This window comes from Oncorhynchus tshawytscha, linkage group LG28 (genome assembly GCF_018296145.1).
Source record: "Oncorhynchus tshawytscha isolate Ot180627B linkage group LG28, Otsh_v2.0, whole genome shotgun sequence".
NCBI classification, from domain to species: domain Eukaryota; kingdom Metazoa; phylum Chordata; class Actinopteri; order Salmoniformes; family Salmonidae; genus Oncorhynchus; species Oncorhynchus tshawytscha.
Window position 1 is genome coordinate 130,340 of NC_056456.1, and position 14,263 is coordinate 144,602.

Consider the following 14,263-nt stretch of genomic DNA (forward strand, 5'->3'; position numbering starts at 1 on the left):
ATGCTATGTCCACCAATTTTTCACCACAAATGATTGCTTATGAGTAATTCATGTGTGTGTAAAATACTACTGTTCTCAGATTTTTTTTTATTCATTGATTTTAGGTGGTGTTAAAATGGGAGAACCCCATAGGAGAACCCTTTTTTGGTTCCAGGTAAAAACCATTTTGGGTTCCATGTAGAACCCTCTGTGGAAAGGGTTCTACAGGGAACCCAAAACGGTTCTACTTTGAACCATAAAGGGGTTTTACCTGGAACCAACAAGGGTTTTTCAAAGGGTTCTCCGATGGGGACAGCCGAAAAATCCTTTAAGGTTCTAGATAGCATCTTTTTTTCTAAAAGTGTACGGTACATTTGACTGAGAGATGTGGTTGTAAGTTTCTCTGGATAAGAGCATATGCTAAATTACTGTGGTTGTAAGTTTCTCTGGATAAGAGCATATGCTAAATTACTATGGTTGTAAGTTTCTCTGGATAAGAGCATATGCTAAATTACTATGGTTGTAAGTTTCTCTGGATAAGAGCATATGCTAAATTACTGTGGTTGTAAGTTTCTCTGGATAAGAGCATATGCTAAATTACTGTGGTTGTAAGTTTCTCTGGATAAGAGCATATGCTAAATTACTATGGTTGTAAGTTTCTCTGGATAAGAGCATATGCTAAATTACTGTGGTTGTAAGTTTCTCTGGATAAGAGCATATGCTAAATTACTATGGTTGTAAGTTTCTCTGGATAAGAGCATATGCTAAATTACTATGGTTGTAAGTTTCTCTGGATAAGAGCATATGCTAAATTACTCAAATGTTTTACATAAAGATCTCATATTAGTGTATTGTGCCATGTTTTTTTAAAGTCTTACATAATGATGTCAGAAATATATAATTTGCACAGTTCTTTACAAAAAAAGATATAGTTATTTGTTACATTTCATTGTGTGAAACCTAGCAGGCCTACGTATTTCTGTGAGAGTGAGGCTACTTTTAGGCTTTTACTTTTACTCAAGTAGTATTTTAATGGGTGACTTACTTTTACTTGAGTCATTTTCTATTAATTTATCTTTACTTTTAATCAATTATGACAATTAGGCACTTTTTCCACCACTGTCGCTTGGTATTACAACTGCTTGGCATCTGACTGCAAGGCGCTACAGAGGGTAGTGTGTATGACCCAGTACATCACTGGGGACGAGCTCCCTGCCATCCAGTTGGGAAGCGGACGTAAGTACACACGTTTGATTTGATTTGACACACACAGATAATCTAAGCATCCCACAAGCGCAATTTATTCCTGAATAATTCCAGTTACACTACAATTTCTATTCCCCCAGGAAACTTCACAGTTAGTGTACTTGTGTACATTCTCCCATTCATGTCTGTCTTGGACTACGGTTATTTACAAGCAGACCTTGAGCATTACACTGAATTCAGTTGATTATGTGTATCAAGTAGCCCTTAGGTTTATTACCGACCAAAGCGTCTGACACATCCCTGTTGGTTGTTCCTCATTGGCTCTGGGAAAACTGCCGCTTTAACTTGGTTCTTCTGTGAGGTCAGAAAAACAAAACAAACAAAAAAACAGCTATACAGGTCGGGACGTACTTTTAACAGTTCCTGAAAAATCGGACTGTATCAGGAAGTGTTTCAGTTACAGAATTTTGGAACCCTAGTTGAGTCTGTCAGGTCAGTGTGGTCCCTGAGGCCATTGGGGCACCTGAGTGTCCTCCATGCCCCTCAGGGTAACATAGATGAAAGGCACCAGGCCCCGCTGGGCCCCCAGGGAGCAGAGGAGCCAGTCGGAGTCGGCTCGGCTCAGGACCCTCAGTACGTCCCCTTTCTGGAACTGAATGCTCTACTGACCAATTTGAAAACTCCAGGATCTTGTTTGTTTAGATATGTTGAAAAGGTTGGTTGACTTACATGTTACTGAGTAACGTGATTGTCATTAGGACTTCATGCGGTGGTGCATGACTGATTTAATATATGATGTTTCTATGTTTCTGTATGTAATTGTAATGTATGTGTGTCTGTGTCAATCATTTGTTTATGGTGTGTCCATGTCTGTAAGTTGTTAGGTCTGATATTTGTCTAAAACATTGTTCCCCCTTGCTGCTGTCTTGGTTGGACCAGGTCTCTCTTGAAAATGTGATTTTTTTCTCACTATTTAGGTGCCCATCCAATTGGCGACAGATTGTCATGTGAATATGCAAAAATCCGCATGCAAACAAAATGCACATTTTTCCCACCAGAGATGTCTTTCCATCCAACAGACTTGTTGCACTCCAGCCAACAGCAGTATAGCCTATATTATGATATTATTATGGACAAAATATGAGTTTTATTTGTCAAATGGCAGTCAAGCATCGATCATCATGTCACCATAATAAGTCCCTCCACATTTATTGGAAAGGAGCATCAAGATCACTGTACTTTCACCACCGTGTGAAGTTCATCACAAACAAATTCATTTGATGCCTAATAAACTGCATGGTTTCCTGAGTCGCAGTGGGAGGACCACACACCAGATCTGTAGCCTAATAAACTGTATGGTTTCCTGAGTCGTAGTGGGAGGACCACACACCAGATCTGTAGCCTAATAAACTGTATGGTTTCCTGAGTCGTAGTGGGAGGACCACACACCAGATCTGTAGCCTAATAAACTGTATGGTTTCCTGAGTCGTAGTGGAAGGACCACACACCAGATCTGTAGCCTAATAAACTGTATGGTTTCCTGAGTCGTAGTGGGAGGACCACACACCAGATCTGTAGCCTAATAAACTGTATGGTTTCCTGAGTCGTAGTGGGAGGACCACACACCAGATCTGTAGCCTAATAAACTGTATGGTTTCCTGAGTCGTAGTGGGAGGACCACACACCAGATCTGTAGCCTAATAAACTGTATGGTTTCCTGAGGACCACACACCAGATCTGTAGCCTAATAAACTGTATGGTTTCCTGAGTCGTAGTGGGAGGACCACACAACAGATCTGTAGCCTAATGAACTGTATGGTTTCCTGAGTCGTAGTGGGAGGACCACACACCAGATCTGTAGCCTAATAAACTGTATGGTTTCCTGAGTCGTAGTGGGAGGACCACACACCAGATCTGTAGCCTAATGAACTGTATGGTTTCCTGAGTCGTAGTGGGAGGACCACACACCAGATATGTAGCCTAATGAACTGTATGGTTTCCTGAGTCGTAGTGGGAGGACCACACACCAGATCTGTAGCCTAATGAACTGTATGGTTTCCTGAGTCGTAGTGGGAGGACCACACAACAGATCTGTAGCCTAATAAACTGTATGGTTTCCTGAGTCGTAGTGGGAGGACCACACAACAGATCTGTAGCCTAATAAACTGTATGGTTTCCTGAGTCGCAGTGGGAGGACCACACAACAGATCTGTAGCCTAATGAACTGTATGGTTTCCTGAGTCGTAGTGGGAGGACCACACAACAGATCTGTAGCCTAATAAACTGTATGGTTTCCTGAGTCGTAGTGGGAGGACCACACAACAGATCTGTAGCCTAATGAACTGTATGGTTTCCTGAGTCGTAGTAGGAGGACCACACAACAGATCTGTAGCCTAATGAACTGTATGGCTTCCTGAGTCGTAGTGGAAGGACCACACACCAGATCTGTAGCCTAATGAACTGTATGGTTTCCTGAGTCGTAGTGGGAGGACCACACACCAGATCTGTAGCCTAATGAACTGTATGGTTTCCTGAGTCGTAGTGGAAGGACCACACACCAGATCTGTAGCCTAATAAACTGTATGGTTTCCTGAGTCGTAGTGGGAGGACCACACAACAGATCTGTAGCCTAATGAACTGTATGGTTTCCTGAGTCGTAGTGGGAGGACCACACACCAGATCTGTAGCCTAATGAACTGTATGGTTTCCTGAGTCGTAGTAGGAGGACCACACAACAGATCTGTAGCCTAATGAACTGTATGGCTTCCTGAGTCGTAGTGGAAGGACCACACACCAGATCTGTAGCCTAATGAACTGTATGGTTTCCTGAGTCGTAGTGGGAGGACCACACACCAGATCTGTAGCCTAATGAACTGTATGGTTTCCTGAGTCGTAGTGGAAGGACCACACACCAGATCTGTAGCCTAATAAACTGTATGGTTTCCTGAGTCGTAGTGGGAGGACCACACACCAGATCTGTAGCCTAATGAACTGTATGGTTTCCTGAGTCGTAGTGGGAGGACCACACACCAGATCTGTAGCCTAATGAACTGTATGGTTTCCTGAGTCGTAGTGGGAGGACCACACACCAGATCTGTAGCCTAATGAACTGTATGGTTTCCTGAGTCGTAGTGGGAGGACCACACACCAGATCTGTAGCCTAATGAACTGTATGGTTTCCTGAGTCGTAGTGGGAGGACCACACACCAGATCTGTAGCCTAATGAACTGCATGGTTTCCTGAGTCGTAGTGGGAGGACCACACACCAGATCTGTAGCCTAATGAACTGCATGGTTTCCTGAGTCGTAGTGGGAGGACCACACACCAGATCTGTAGCCTAATGAACTGCATGGTTTCCTGAGTCGTAGTGGGAGGACCACACACCAGATCTGTAGCCTAATGAACTGCATGGTTTCCTGAGTCGTAGTGGGAGGACCACACACCATAGCATCGAGTGACTCCAAGTTTACTTTGATATGATGGTTATTATATCAATATTTGCACATAAACGCCATCATTTTCCACCGTCATTTCTCACATAATTAATTTTACTGACACTAAAAGCTCACACTTGGTCAAACGCACATTTATAAAATGATACCGAAACTTCCTGTTTCAATCACAGATGTCGTGATTATGGTATGACTTTCCTTGCATATAAACTGTGGATGAATACATCGTTAATGAGACTACCTGGATTAATAAAGGTTAAATTAAAAAGTAATACATTCGACACAAGTCAAAGAGAGTTTAAAGAGTTTAAAGAAGTGGAACCAAGTAAACAGTGTGGATACTGTTTTCAACCACTTCCCTTCCAGGTCCTTGTGTTGCAGCTTTCAAATCCATCAACAGTAATGTAAACCTAAAGTCCCACAGAAGTTTCCAGCCCGACAGCATGTGAACTTCCAGAACCACAGGTCAGTAAAGCCCTTGAACCTGGTGTATCCAAATTAGGAATGTGGAACAATGGCCCCATCTAGTGGCCATATAGAGACGCAAACACGTATGAGGGGCACAAGTCATTTGTATAAATGAAAATCATTTTGTGACAGAAACAAAAGACAAAGGAGACATTTGAAGTATGATCACATGAGCACTTTGTTATTAACATCCAGAGCACGTTGATATAGCATGGACACGGACGTGTTACACACGTCATATGGGCACGGAGAACAGTAGTGGTGCCACGGTGATACGGAATACAGAATGAGGAACAGTTTACTTCTATCGGAACATGGACGAGAGGAACAGGAGAGACGAGGAAGAGAGAGAATACATTAGCTTCTTTCTAATTCTGCCTATCACTCCCAAGTAGAGAGGCAAGACCAGAACCAGTACCGTATTTTGGCCACAGGAGGTCGCTAGCTATTATAAAGATTAAATTATATAACAATAAATGAAACACTTCTAATTATGAAGGAGGGGGAAAATCCATCTGCACCGTTTTACAAATGTCTCTGTATCTTTTCTCTCTCTCTCTCTCCCCCTGCTCTATCCATCACTAAGACCTCTACTACAGTACAATACTGTCTGTCCCGTAGTATGACCCTGCAGGAGGATGTCAATGAAGAGCAAACTGTACCTGGAAGACTAACAAAACCCTCATCCTCATCTGCATATCCTGCATTTCCTGCACATTTCCTGCAAATTTTCTGCACAACTGACATCTTTCCTCAAGTTATGAAGATAGATATGTGCCAAAACACAAGAACAAATATATGGTTATATTCATAATAATTTGGGCAGGTATTTATCCCCATAACTGGCATTTAACATAATATGATATGTTATGTCCTTTGCCCATAACATGATACTAACTCACATTTGAAAATGGTTGTTATTAACGCAATAATGTCTTAAAGTACAGCTGTTTAACATCCATATTTCAACCCCTATCTTTCAAAATTAATTATTGAAGATTTTAAATTATATTTAATTTAGAGATAACAAAATATTTAAATCATTTATGTAAAATAAAATAAAAATAAGAAAAAAAATATTTAAAAAATATAACTGTACAACAAAATAAAAGAACAAAATACATTTTTACAAATACATTTTTAAGAGTAATAATACACCTTTATCTACAAGCTAGGTTAACTCTTACCTGATTGAACCTAACTCTTGTCCTCATGGATTCGTCCTGGCAATATTATGTTTTTCTAACCTATCATTTTTTATGTTACTTTACATAATTTCATTGTGAATTATTTAGGCTCTACAAACCCTAATCTAGGGCTTAAACCACAATGTTTTAACATCATATTAGGGTTTAATCCTTTTTTACCAGCTCTAGTTTACCTGTACAGCTCAATCTGAACCGAGTTTACCTGTACAGCTCAATCTGAACCTAGTTTACCTGTACAGCTAAATCTGAACCTAGTTTACCTGTACAGCTAAATCTGAACCTAGTTTACCTGTACAGCTAAATCTGAACCTAGTTTACCTGTACAGCTAAATCTGAACCTAGTTTACCTGTACAGCTAAATCTGAACCTAGTTTTCCTGTACAGCTAAATCTGAACCGAGTTTACCTGTACAGCTAAAACTGAACCTAGTTTACCTGTACAGCTAAATCTGAACCTAGTTTACCTGTACAGCTAAATCTGAACCGAGTTTACCTGTACAGCTCAATCTGAACCTAGTTTTCCTGTACAGCTAAATCTGAACCTAGTTTAGATGTACAGCTAAATCTGAACCTAGTTTACCAGTACAGCTCAATCTGAACCTAGTTTACCTGTACAGCTAAATCTGAACCTAGTTTAGATGTACAGCTAAATCTGAACCTAGTTTACCAGTACAGCTCAATCTGAACCTAGTTTACCAGTACAGCTAAATCTGAACCTAGTTTACCAGTACAGCTCAATCTGAACCTAGTTTACCTGTACAGCTAAATCTGAACCTAGTTTACCTGTACAGCTCAATCTGACCCTAGTTTTCCTGTACAGCTCAATCTGAACCTAGTTTACCTGTACAGCTCAATCTGAACCTAGTTTACCAGTACAGCTCAATCTGAACCTAGTTTACCAGTACAGCTAAATCTGAACCTAGTTTACCTGTACAGCTCAATCTGAACCTAGTTTACCTGTACAGCTCAATCTGAACCTAGTTTACCTGTACAGCTCAATCTGAACCTAGTTTACCTGTACAGCTAAATCTGAACCTAGTTTACCTGTACAGCTCAATCTGAACCTAGTTTACCAGTACAGCTAAATCTGAACCTAGTTTACCTGTACAGCTCAATCTGACCTAGTTTACCAGTACAGCTAAATCTGAACCTAGTTTACCAGTACAGCTCAATCTGAACCTAGTTTACCTGTACAGCTAAATCTGAACCTAGTTTACCTGTACAGCTAAATCTGAACCTAGTTTACCTGTACAGCTAAATCTGACCCTAGTTTACCTGTACAGCTAAATCTGAACCTAGTTTACCAGTACAGCTCAATCTGAACCTAGTTTACCAGTACAGCTCAATCTGAACCTAGTTTACCTGTACAGCTAAATCTGAACCTAGTTTACCAGTACAGCTCAATCTGAACCTAGTTTACCTGTACAGCTAAATCTGAACCTAGTTTACCTGTACAGCTAAATCTGAACCTAGTTTACCTGTACAGCTAAATCTGACCCTAGTTTACCTGTACAGCTAAATCTGAACCTAGTTTACCAGTACAGCTCAATCTGAACCTAGTTTACCAGTACAGCTCAATCTGAACCTAAGGCAACATTTGAAACATCTGAATCCACTAAATGCATTGGGGTTTCTTCTAAAATGCCTCCTATCCTCAAAAATATTTCCCACCAGATAACCTGAGAGTTCTCAGGACTGAAACCCAGGGAAAGTGGCTGGTTGGACGCACCGTCGCGTATATAAAACATCATGTAGGGACCATAGGCATGGTCATGGCTAAATACGTCCAGCATATCAGCTCTCCCGTGGTTCTTTCTCAAGCACTTTACGGCATACGCAATAAACAATACTCTCTTTCTCAATTACATACAACCAATCAGAATCATTTGAAGTATATATTTTTTTTGCTTGAAATGAAAACATTCAGTGTACTTCTATTATATTTTTAGAAAAGCCCACTTCTAGAGCGTTTTAGAATAGGGAGGTTGGGGTGGAGCTGGCTCTCCATTGGTTTGTACAGCCTTCTCCCCAACACGTTCAGAAAATTCACCAAAGCACCTGAACAGACCTCCAAAGCCATGTGTTGCTTTCATTCGACATCCTTCCTTCTTTATCCACCTCTACTACACGGTTTTCCTCAACGATAATAAATGATATCGTCATTAGTCGTTAATCAATAAATAAGTAAGTCATATATACATTTACAGTCTGGATATATATGTAGACACATACAGCTCATAGCTTATCATAGCCTCTTGAACATCTTCATTTTCTCTGTACCAGAGGTACAGTATCCTCCTGAAAGCTGTGCAGTTTTATTGGATAAAGGAGAGAGGGGTGGAGCAGGTGGGAGGAGCTAGGGTTTTGGGGTTCTAACAGAGGTGAAGAAGAGTTGAAAAGACACAAAAACATTGTCAGTTTGTTGCTAGGTTACATGCACTAGACCCGGCTCCACCCTTTTCCTTCCCAACACCTGCAGTGATAGGTCAGTTCATCCCATCCACCAAAACAAACAGGAAGTGAAGGGAGGAACCAGAGGATGTTGTTGGCTTTGTCCAATCAGTCAGATTTATAAGTCCATCCAAAATCATTGTGTTACCAAGATGATGAGTATCAGGAATTTGCAGATGACGAGGAATTAATGAAGCCAGTTCAAACCGGTTTATCTGTCTGTCCATTTGTATTTAGCCCACACAGAGAAACGACGACAGCTGTCAGAAGACACACCCAGAGATAGATCACGCAAACAATGTTGTCTTTTTTTTCTCTTTTCTGTTTTGTAACAACACTACTTTTCATACTAGCATCCTACTACAAAGCAGGGGTACTCTGGGCTAATTAAGTAAATCAAGTAGCATGATGTCAGTGTGGATACATTTAATGACAAGTACTTTAACCAGTCTCCTGAAGTTTTCTATTAGCATTAGCACTAGCATTAGCTCTAGCTTTAGCACTAGTACTTGTATTTAGCACTAGGACAAGGATTAGCACTAGCATTTACACTAGCATTTAGCATTAGCATCTGCATTCAAAGTGTGGCACAGCTAGGTGATTGATAGAGTATATTTCTGGGGCATGGTAAAGTAAAGCACAGCTAGGTGTGATATATATATTGGCTGAGCTGAGGCAGTCTCTGTAGCTAGCCATGTGTCTCTGTTTGGTATTCCCATACAGTTTGTTTTGGTTTGTTTTGGTATGTGTGTGTGTGTGTGTGTGTGCGTGCATGTGTGTGTGTGTGTGTGTGAGTATAGTCTGAATGTATGCATGCATGAGTTTAGTGTAGATGCATGCGTAGATGCAAGTCTGTTTGTTCGCGCCTGTGTGTATATGTATATGTATATGTACATACATGCATGTTTACATCTGTGTGTTTGTGTGTGTGTATCTGTCTGTGTTTCATCCCACAGTACAATAATTACACTTTAAACCAGTCATATCAGTCATATCAGCATCCTCCATGAGTATCCATCGTCTTGTATCCACCCAGTGAATATATACTGTGTGTCCATATTTGGTCCTCTGAGTCCTTTCCCCACTCTCCCTTCCTTAATGTGGCCCCTCGGTTCGGGCTAGGGGTGCAAAATCGGTGGCCCCTCGGTTCAGACTAACTTTCCCAAAATCCCTAGGTTTACCAGAAATCCCGGTTGGAGGAATCACAGATTTCCTCCTTATTACCTCTTGATTCCAGGAATCTCCCAACAGTGATTTCTGAAAAAACAGAATTTTGGAACCCTAGTTGAGTCTGTCAGGTCAGTGTGGTCCCTGAGGCCATTGGGGCACCTGGCTGTCCTCCATGCCCCTCAGGGTAACATAGATGAAAGGCACCAGGCCCCGCTGGGCCCCCAGGGAGCAGAGGAGCCAGTCGGAGTCGGCTCGGCTCAAGACCCTCAGTACGTCCCCTTTCTGGAAACTCAGCTGGTTAGGCTCCGTGGCTATGTGGTGGCACAGGGCTCGTACTTCACTGAGGGGGGGGAAATATGTGTCATTGTATTTTGTATACGTAGCTTGTATCCTGTATTTTTTATTTGTATCCTGCTGAAATATTGGTTGAATAAAAACATTTATTAAGTATGACCTTACCAGGGTTGTTTGGTGTGGCTCTCCTGTGCTGTCTGAAGAGGTGGAGAGGGTTGGTTCAGAGTGGGAGGGGCCATAGGAGCTGAAGGCTCCACCCTCTTACCTGTCCCCACCCCCACCGTCTGAGCTACAAGGTCCAGCACGGACATGTCCAGACCTGTCAGCCAGCCGGACGGCAGCCTGGGAGGGACAAACAAAGCACAGCCAAATCAATATGGAAAATTCCTTGGAAAATTGTGTGTCAAATAATTTATTATAATCTTTGAAGTACATGTCCTAAATTATTGTCTTGGTTAATACTCAGCAAATGCTTAAAAGGACATTAAAATAAAGATTAAATTATTACTGTATCATCTGTACCAGTTTACATCACTTCACTTTCCTCACCTGCTCTGACTTTTGGCTGATCTCTGCTCTGGCCTGGAGGGGGTGCCACCACCTCCTATGCTGGACCCAAACAGCCTACCCCAACGCATGCCCTGGCCCTGGGAGGGAAACTCAGCTTGGGCCGCTGGCTGGGCCACTGAGGCCTCTGGTGCTCCTGTCACTGGGGCCCCCAGTTCCGTCTCGTTCTCCTTGTCCTGGGTGAGCAGCGACTCTGGGGGACTCCCCATCCAGGAGAGTCTCCCTCTTCCCCTGGACCCCGTCCACTCACCACTGGAGCTGGAGCTGCTCTTCCTGCTTCTCCCTCTCTCTCTGAGACCCTCCTCATCCTGGCTAGACTCCGCCCCTTCCACCACGCCCTCCCTGGGGGGCGGGAGCTGGCTCCGCCTCTCCGCAGACTTCTTCCTCTTCTCAGTCTTGACAAACTTTGAGCCCCCCTGAGCTGATTGGTCGATGTAGACCTGGGAACTCTGCATGAGCTGGTACCACCAGCACGCCTGGCGATCACGCTCCTGACGCTGATGACCCTCCTCCGCCCAATCCCTCTCTCTCTCCTTCCTCCTCTCCTCCTTCCCTCCCTCACTTTCCCCTTCCCTCTGGCTCTCTCCTCCCACCCCCTTTGCTCTCTTTACTATGCCCCTCCCCCTCCCACTCTCCCTCCACAGATTGGCAAACCCTGTCCCTACTTCCGTCGTCATTGGCTGTGCTTCTAAAAGTCCTGCTCCTGAACAATCCATCCCCGCCCCTTCTCTCCTAGACCCTGTCCTCTGCATCATCAACTCTCTACTTCCTCTCTCTCCAACCCCTTCTATCCTAGGCCATGTTCCCTCTCGTCTCAGACCCAGCCTCTCTCTCTTCCCCGCCCCACTCCCTTCCCTTTTATCTCTCATAGACTCCGCCCTCCGTGACTCTGTGCTCCACCCCCTCATGAGCTGGAAGGTGGAGCGTGCTGATTGGTCCAGGTCCTCACCGGTGGAGGCGGAGCAGAGCTGCTCCTTGCGTCTACGGTGTTCCTGGCCCTTCTGGACCAATCGGGGCTCAAAGAGCAGGTCAAGGTCAAAGGGCAACAGGGATAGAGGCTGCAGGAGGAGAAGGAACTCCTCGAATAGAGGCTGGCAGGGCCTCTGGGATAACGGCAGGAAACCCCATGGGTGGTAGTGGGTCGCTACGATGTCTGGGGAAAACCGGTGGAGAGAGATGGATGGGGAACAAACAATGGTTAGACTTTTATTTGATCTAACCTTTATTTAAATCACAAGAAGTTCACATTTACAATGATGACCTGAGATTAGCAGAAGCATACCAGACATGGGTTGTAATCATATCTGTTTTCTCTCTAAGAGGTCAGACACGCTGAGAAATCTGATGGCCGACAGGGTACTTAGTACAGTAGGAGGCTGTTCTTTCTCTTGTTAGAACAACAGACGTACCTGCTACGTACCGACGAACCTGCCGTTTCTACTTGTAGAATTGCAATGCTCGGCAGTGGTCGACAACTTGAGCTTTAAGCCAATCAGAGAGCACAAAACTCCACGTGGGGGAGCCGAGAGAAGTGACAAAAATGGAGAAAAAAAACTGCACTTCTCCTGGTGTCATCCAGCATCTTCTTCATTGTTCAAACTAAAACAATACTGATGAATAATACAAGTCTTTACTTATTTTACATCGAGCTGACGAGATTTGTGCTTGAAGAAAGATTTGTTGTTATGTTTAATAATGTGTACTAGATCACTAGTTAGCTACGTGGAGCTGGGGGCTACGTGGAGCTCCGGTTATATATTACATTATTTAATTAAAACCTGGAATTGGTCTGAGCTGGTGTTGCTTACTTATATATAGCAATGTACAGCTGTGTCTGTCACTATATGCCCTTGAGGGGCCCCCTGGGACTTACAGCTGCTGCTGGTTGGCTACTGCTGGGGGGGCCTGTCATATTTGATTGACGTGTAGCCTACCATGTTTATTGCTAAGTTACATTCAGGTGGACAATTGATAGAAAGTACAAGTCAGTTAAAATGCGAGGAAAGGCAGAATAATAAAATGTTAATTGCATTCTGTGTTCCACTTACAACCTTCTTCTCCTCGTCGTTGTCCTTGCAACAAGACAACCGTAAAGATGACATGGAACATCCAACCACTGTTGTTAGTGCTCTAGCCTGACAGTGGCTAATGGGGCGGGTGTTGAATGGAAGCATGGCCTCGCGCCCGTGGCAAAAATAAATAAGAACAAGGCTTTCTATGTGCACTGCTGAGCACACAACATACATTTAATTCTAATGAACGCTGCAAGACCCTGTATACCTACTGCTTCTAGCCTCCCAAGGTTTAAAATAACTTCAGTTGGAACAGGAACACTTGCAGGGAGCTGTTCTCACCCTGAAATATTATTATTTATTTATTTAACTAGGCAAGTCAGTTAAGAACAAATTCTTATTTTCATACTCCGGACGACAGTGGGCCAATTGTGCACCGCCTTATGGGACTCCCAGTCACAGCTGGATGTGATGCAACCTGGATTTGAATCAGGCACTGCAGTGACACCTCTTGCACTGAGATGCAGTGTCTTAGACCACTGCGCCACTCAGGAGCCCCTGCAGAGCCTATCAGACACAAGGTGGGCCTGCAGGAAACAGGCCAGAGAAGTGGTTGTTCAGAGCCTGACCTAGATCCTTGAAGCTCTGCGCTGAATAAAACACCATAACCATACAACGCCAAACGCCAAAGTCCGCCTCTAAAGCCAACGGCACGCTCTCAAAATGTATGTTGGTGATTTGGAACAGTTTACTAAAGAAGACGTACATATTTTCTAACTATCTGCAAAATGATTGGATAGATGTAAACACTGAGTGGATGTCATTGACACCTGCATGGTTGAGATCAGACAGATGCTCACAGATGAGGCCTACGACAAGATGGGAGAACACTGAGAAACAGATTGGCCCGAGAAAACAACGCAAACTGAGTTTGCAGAGAAGAGAGCGCGTAAAGAGGAAGAGTTTTCATGATGAGGATACAGAGGACGAACCAATTCTGGAAAGCAGAAGGCGCTTTGAAGCTGATGCATATTATTGCATACTTGATGTTTTTGTGAGGCAGTTTGACATGCCGGCTTCAGAGAAAGCCTCTCTTTCCGCACAATGTATTCCGAGTTAGCCATGGATCTCAACACTGACGCAGTCCTATCATTCCTCACTGCCAACGACATGCACTAAGCATATCCAAATCTGACCATTCCCATCAGAATCTACAAAACCATTCCCATCAGAATCTACAAAACCATTCCCATCAGAATCTACAAAACCATTCCCATCAGCATCTACAAAACCATTCCCATCAGCATCTACAAAACCATTCCCATCAGAATCTACAAAACCATTCCCATCAGCATCTACAAAACCATTCCCATCAGAATCTACAAAACCATTCCCATCAGAATCTACAAAACCATTCCCATCAGCATCTACAAAACCATTCCCATCAGCATCTACAA

The 14,263-nt window shown here is 43.3% G+C and overlaps 1 protein-coding gene across 1 annotated transcript in view; it reads right to left on the minus strand.

The window, feature by feature from the left end:
• Positions 1-5,265: 5,265 nt before the first annotated feature.
• The window catches only part of LOC112263895 (iporin), a 63,193-nt gene continuing 54,195 nt past the window's right edge, over positions 5,266-14,263 (minus strand). Inside the window, exons 13-16 of the mRNA XM_042308332.1 lie at positions 11,406-11,947; positions 10,777-11,360; positions 10,393-10,569; positions 5,266-10,273 (exon numbers count right to left, since the gene is read on the minus strand). Coding sequence (XP_042164266.1) covers positions 10,063-10,273; positions 10,393-10,569; positions 10,777-11,360; positions 11,406-11,947 — 1,514 coding nt within the window. The 3' untranslated portion in view covers positions 5,266-10,062. The remainder of the gene's footprint in view (positions 10,274-10,392; positions 10,570-10,776; positions 11,361-11,405; positions 11,948-14,263) is intronic.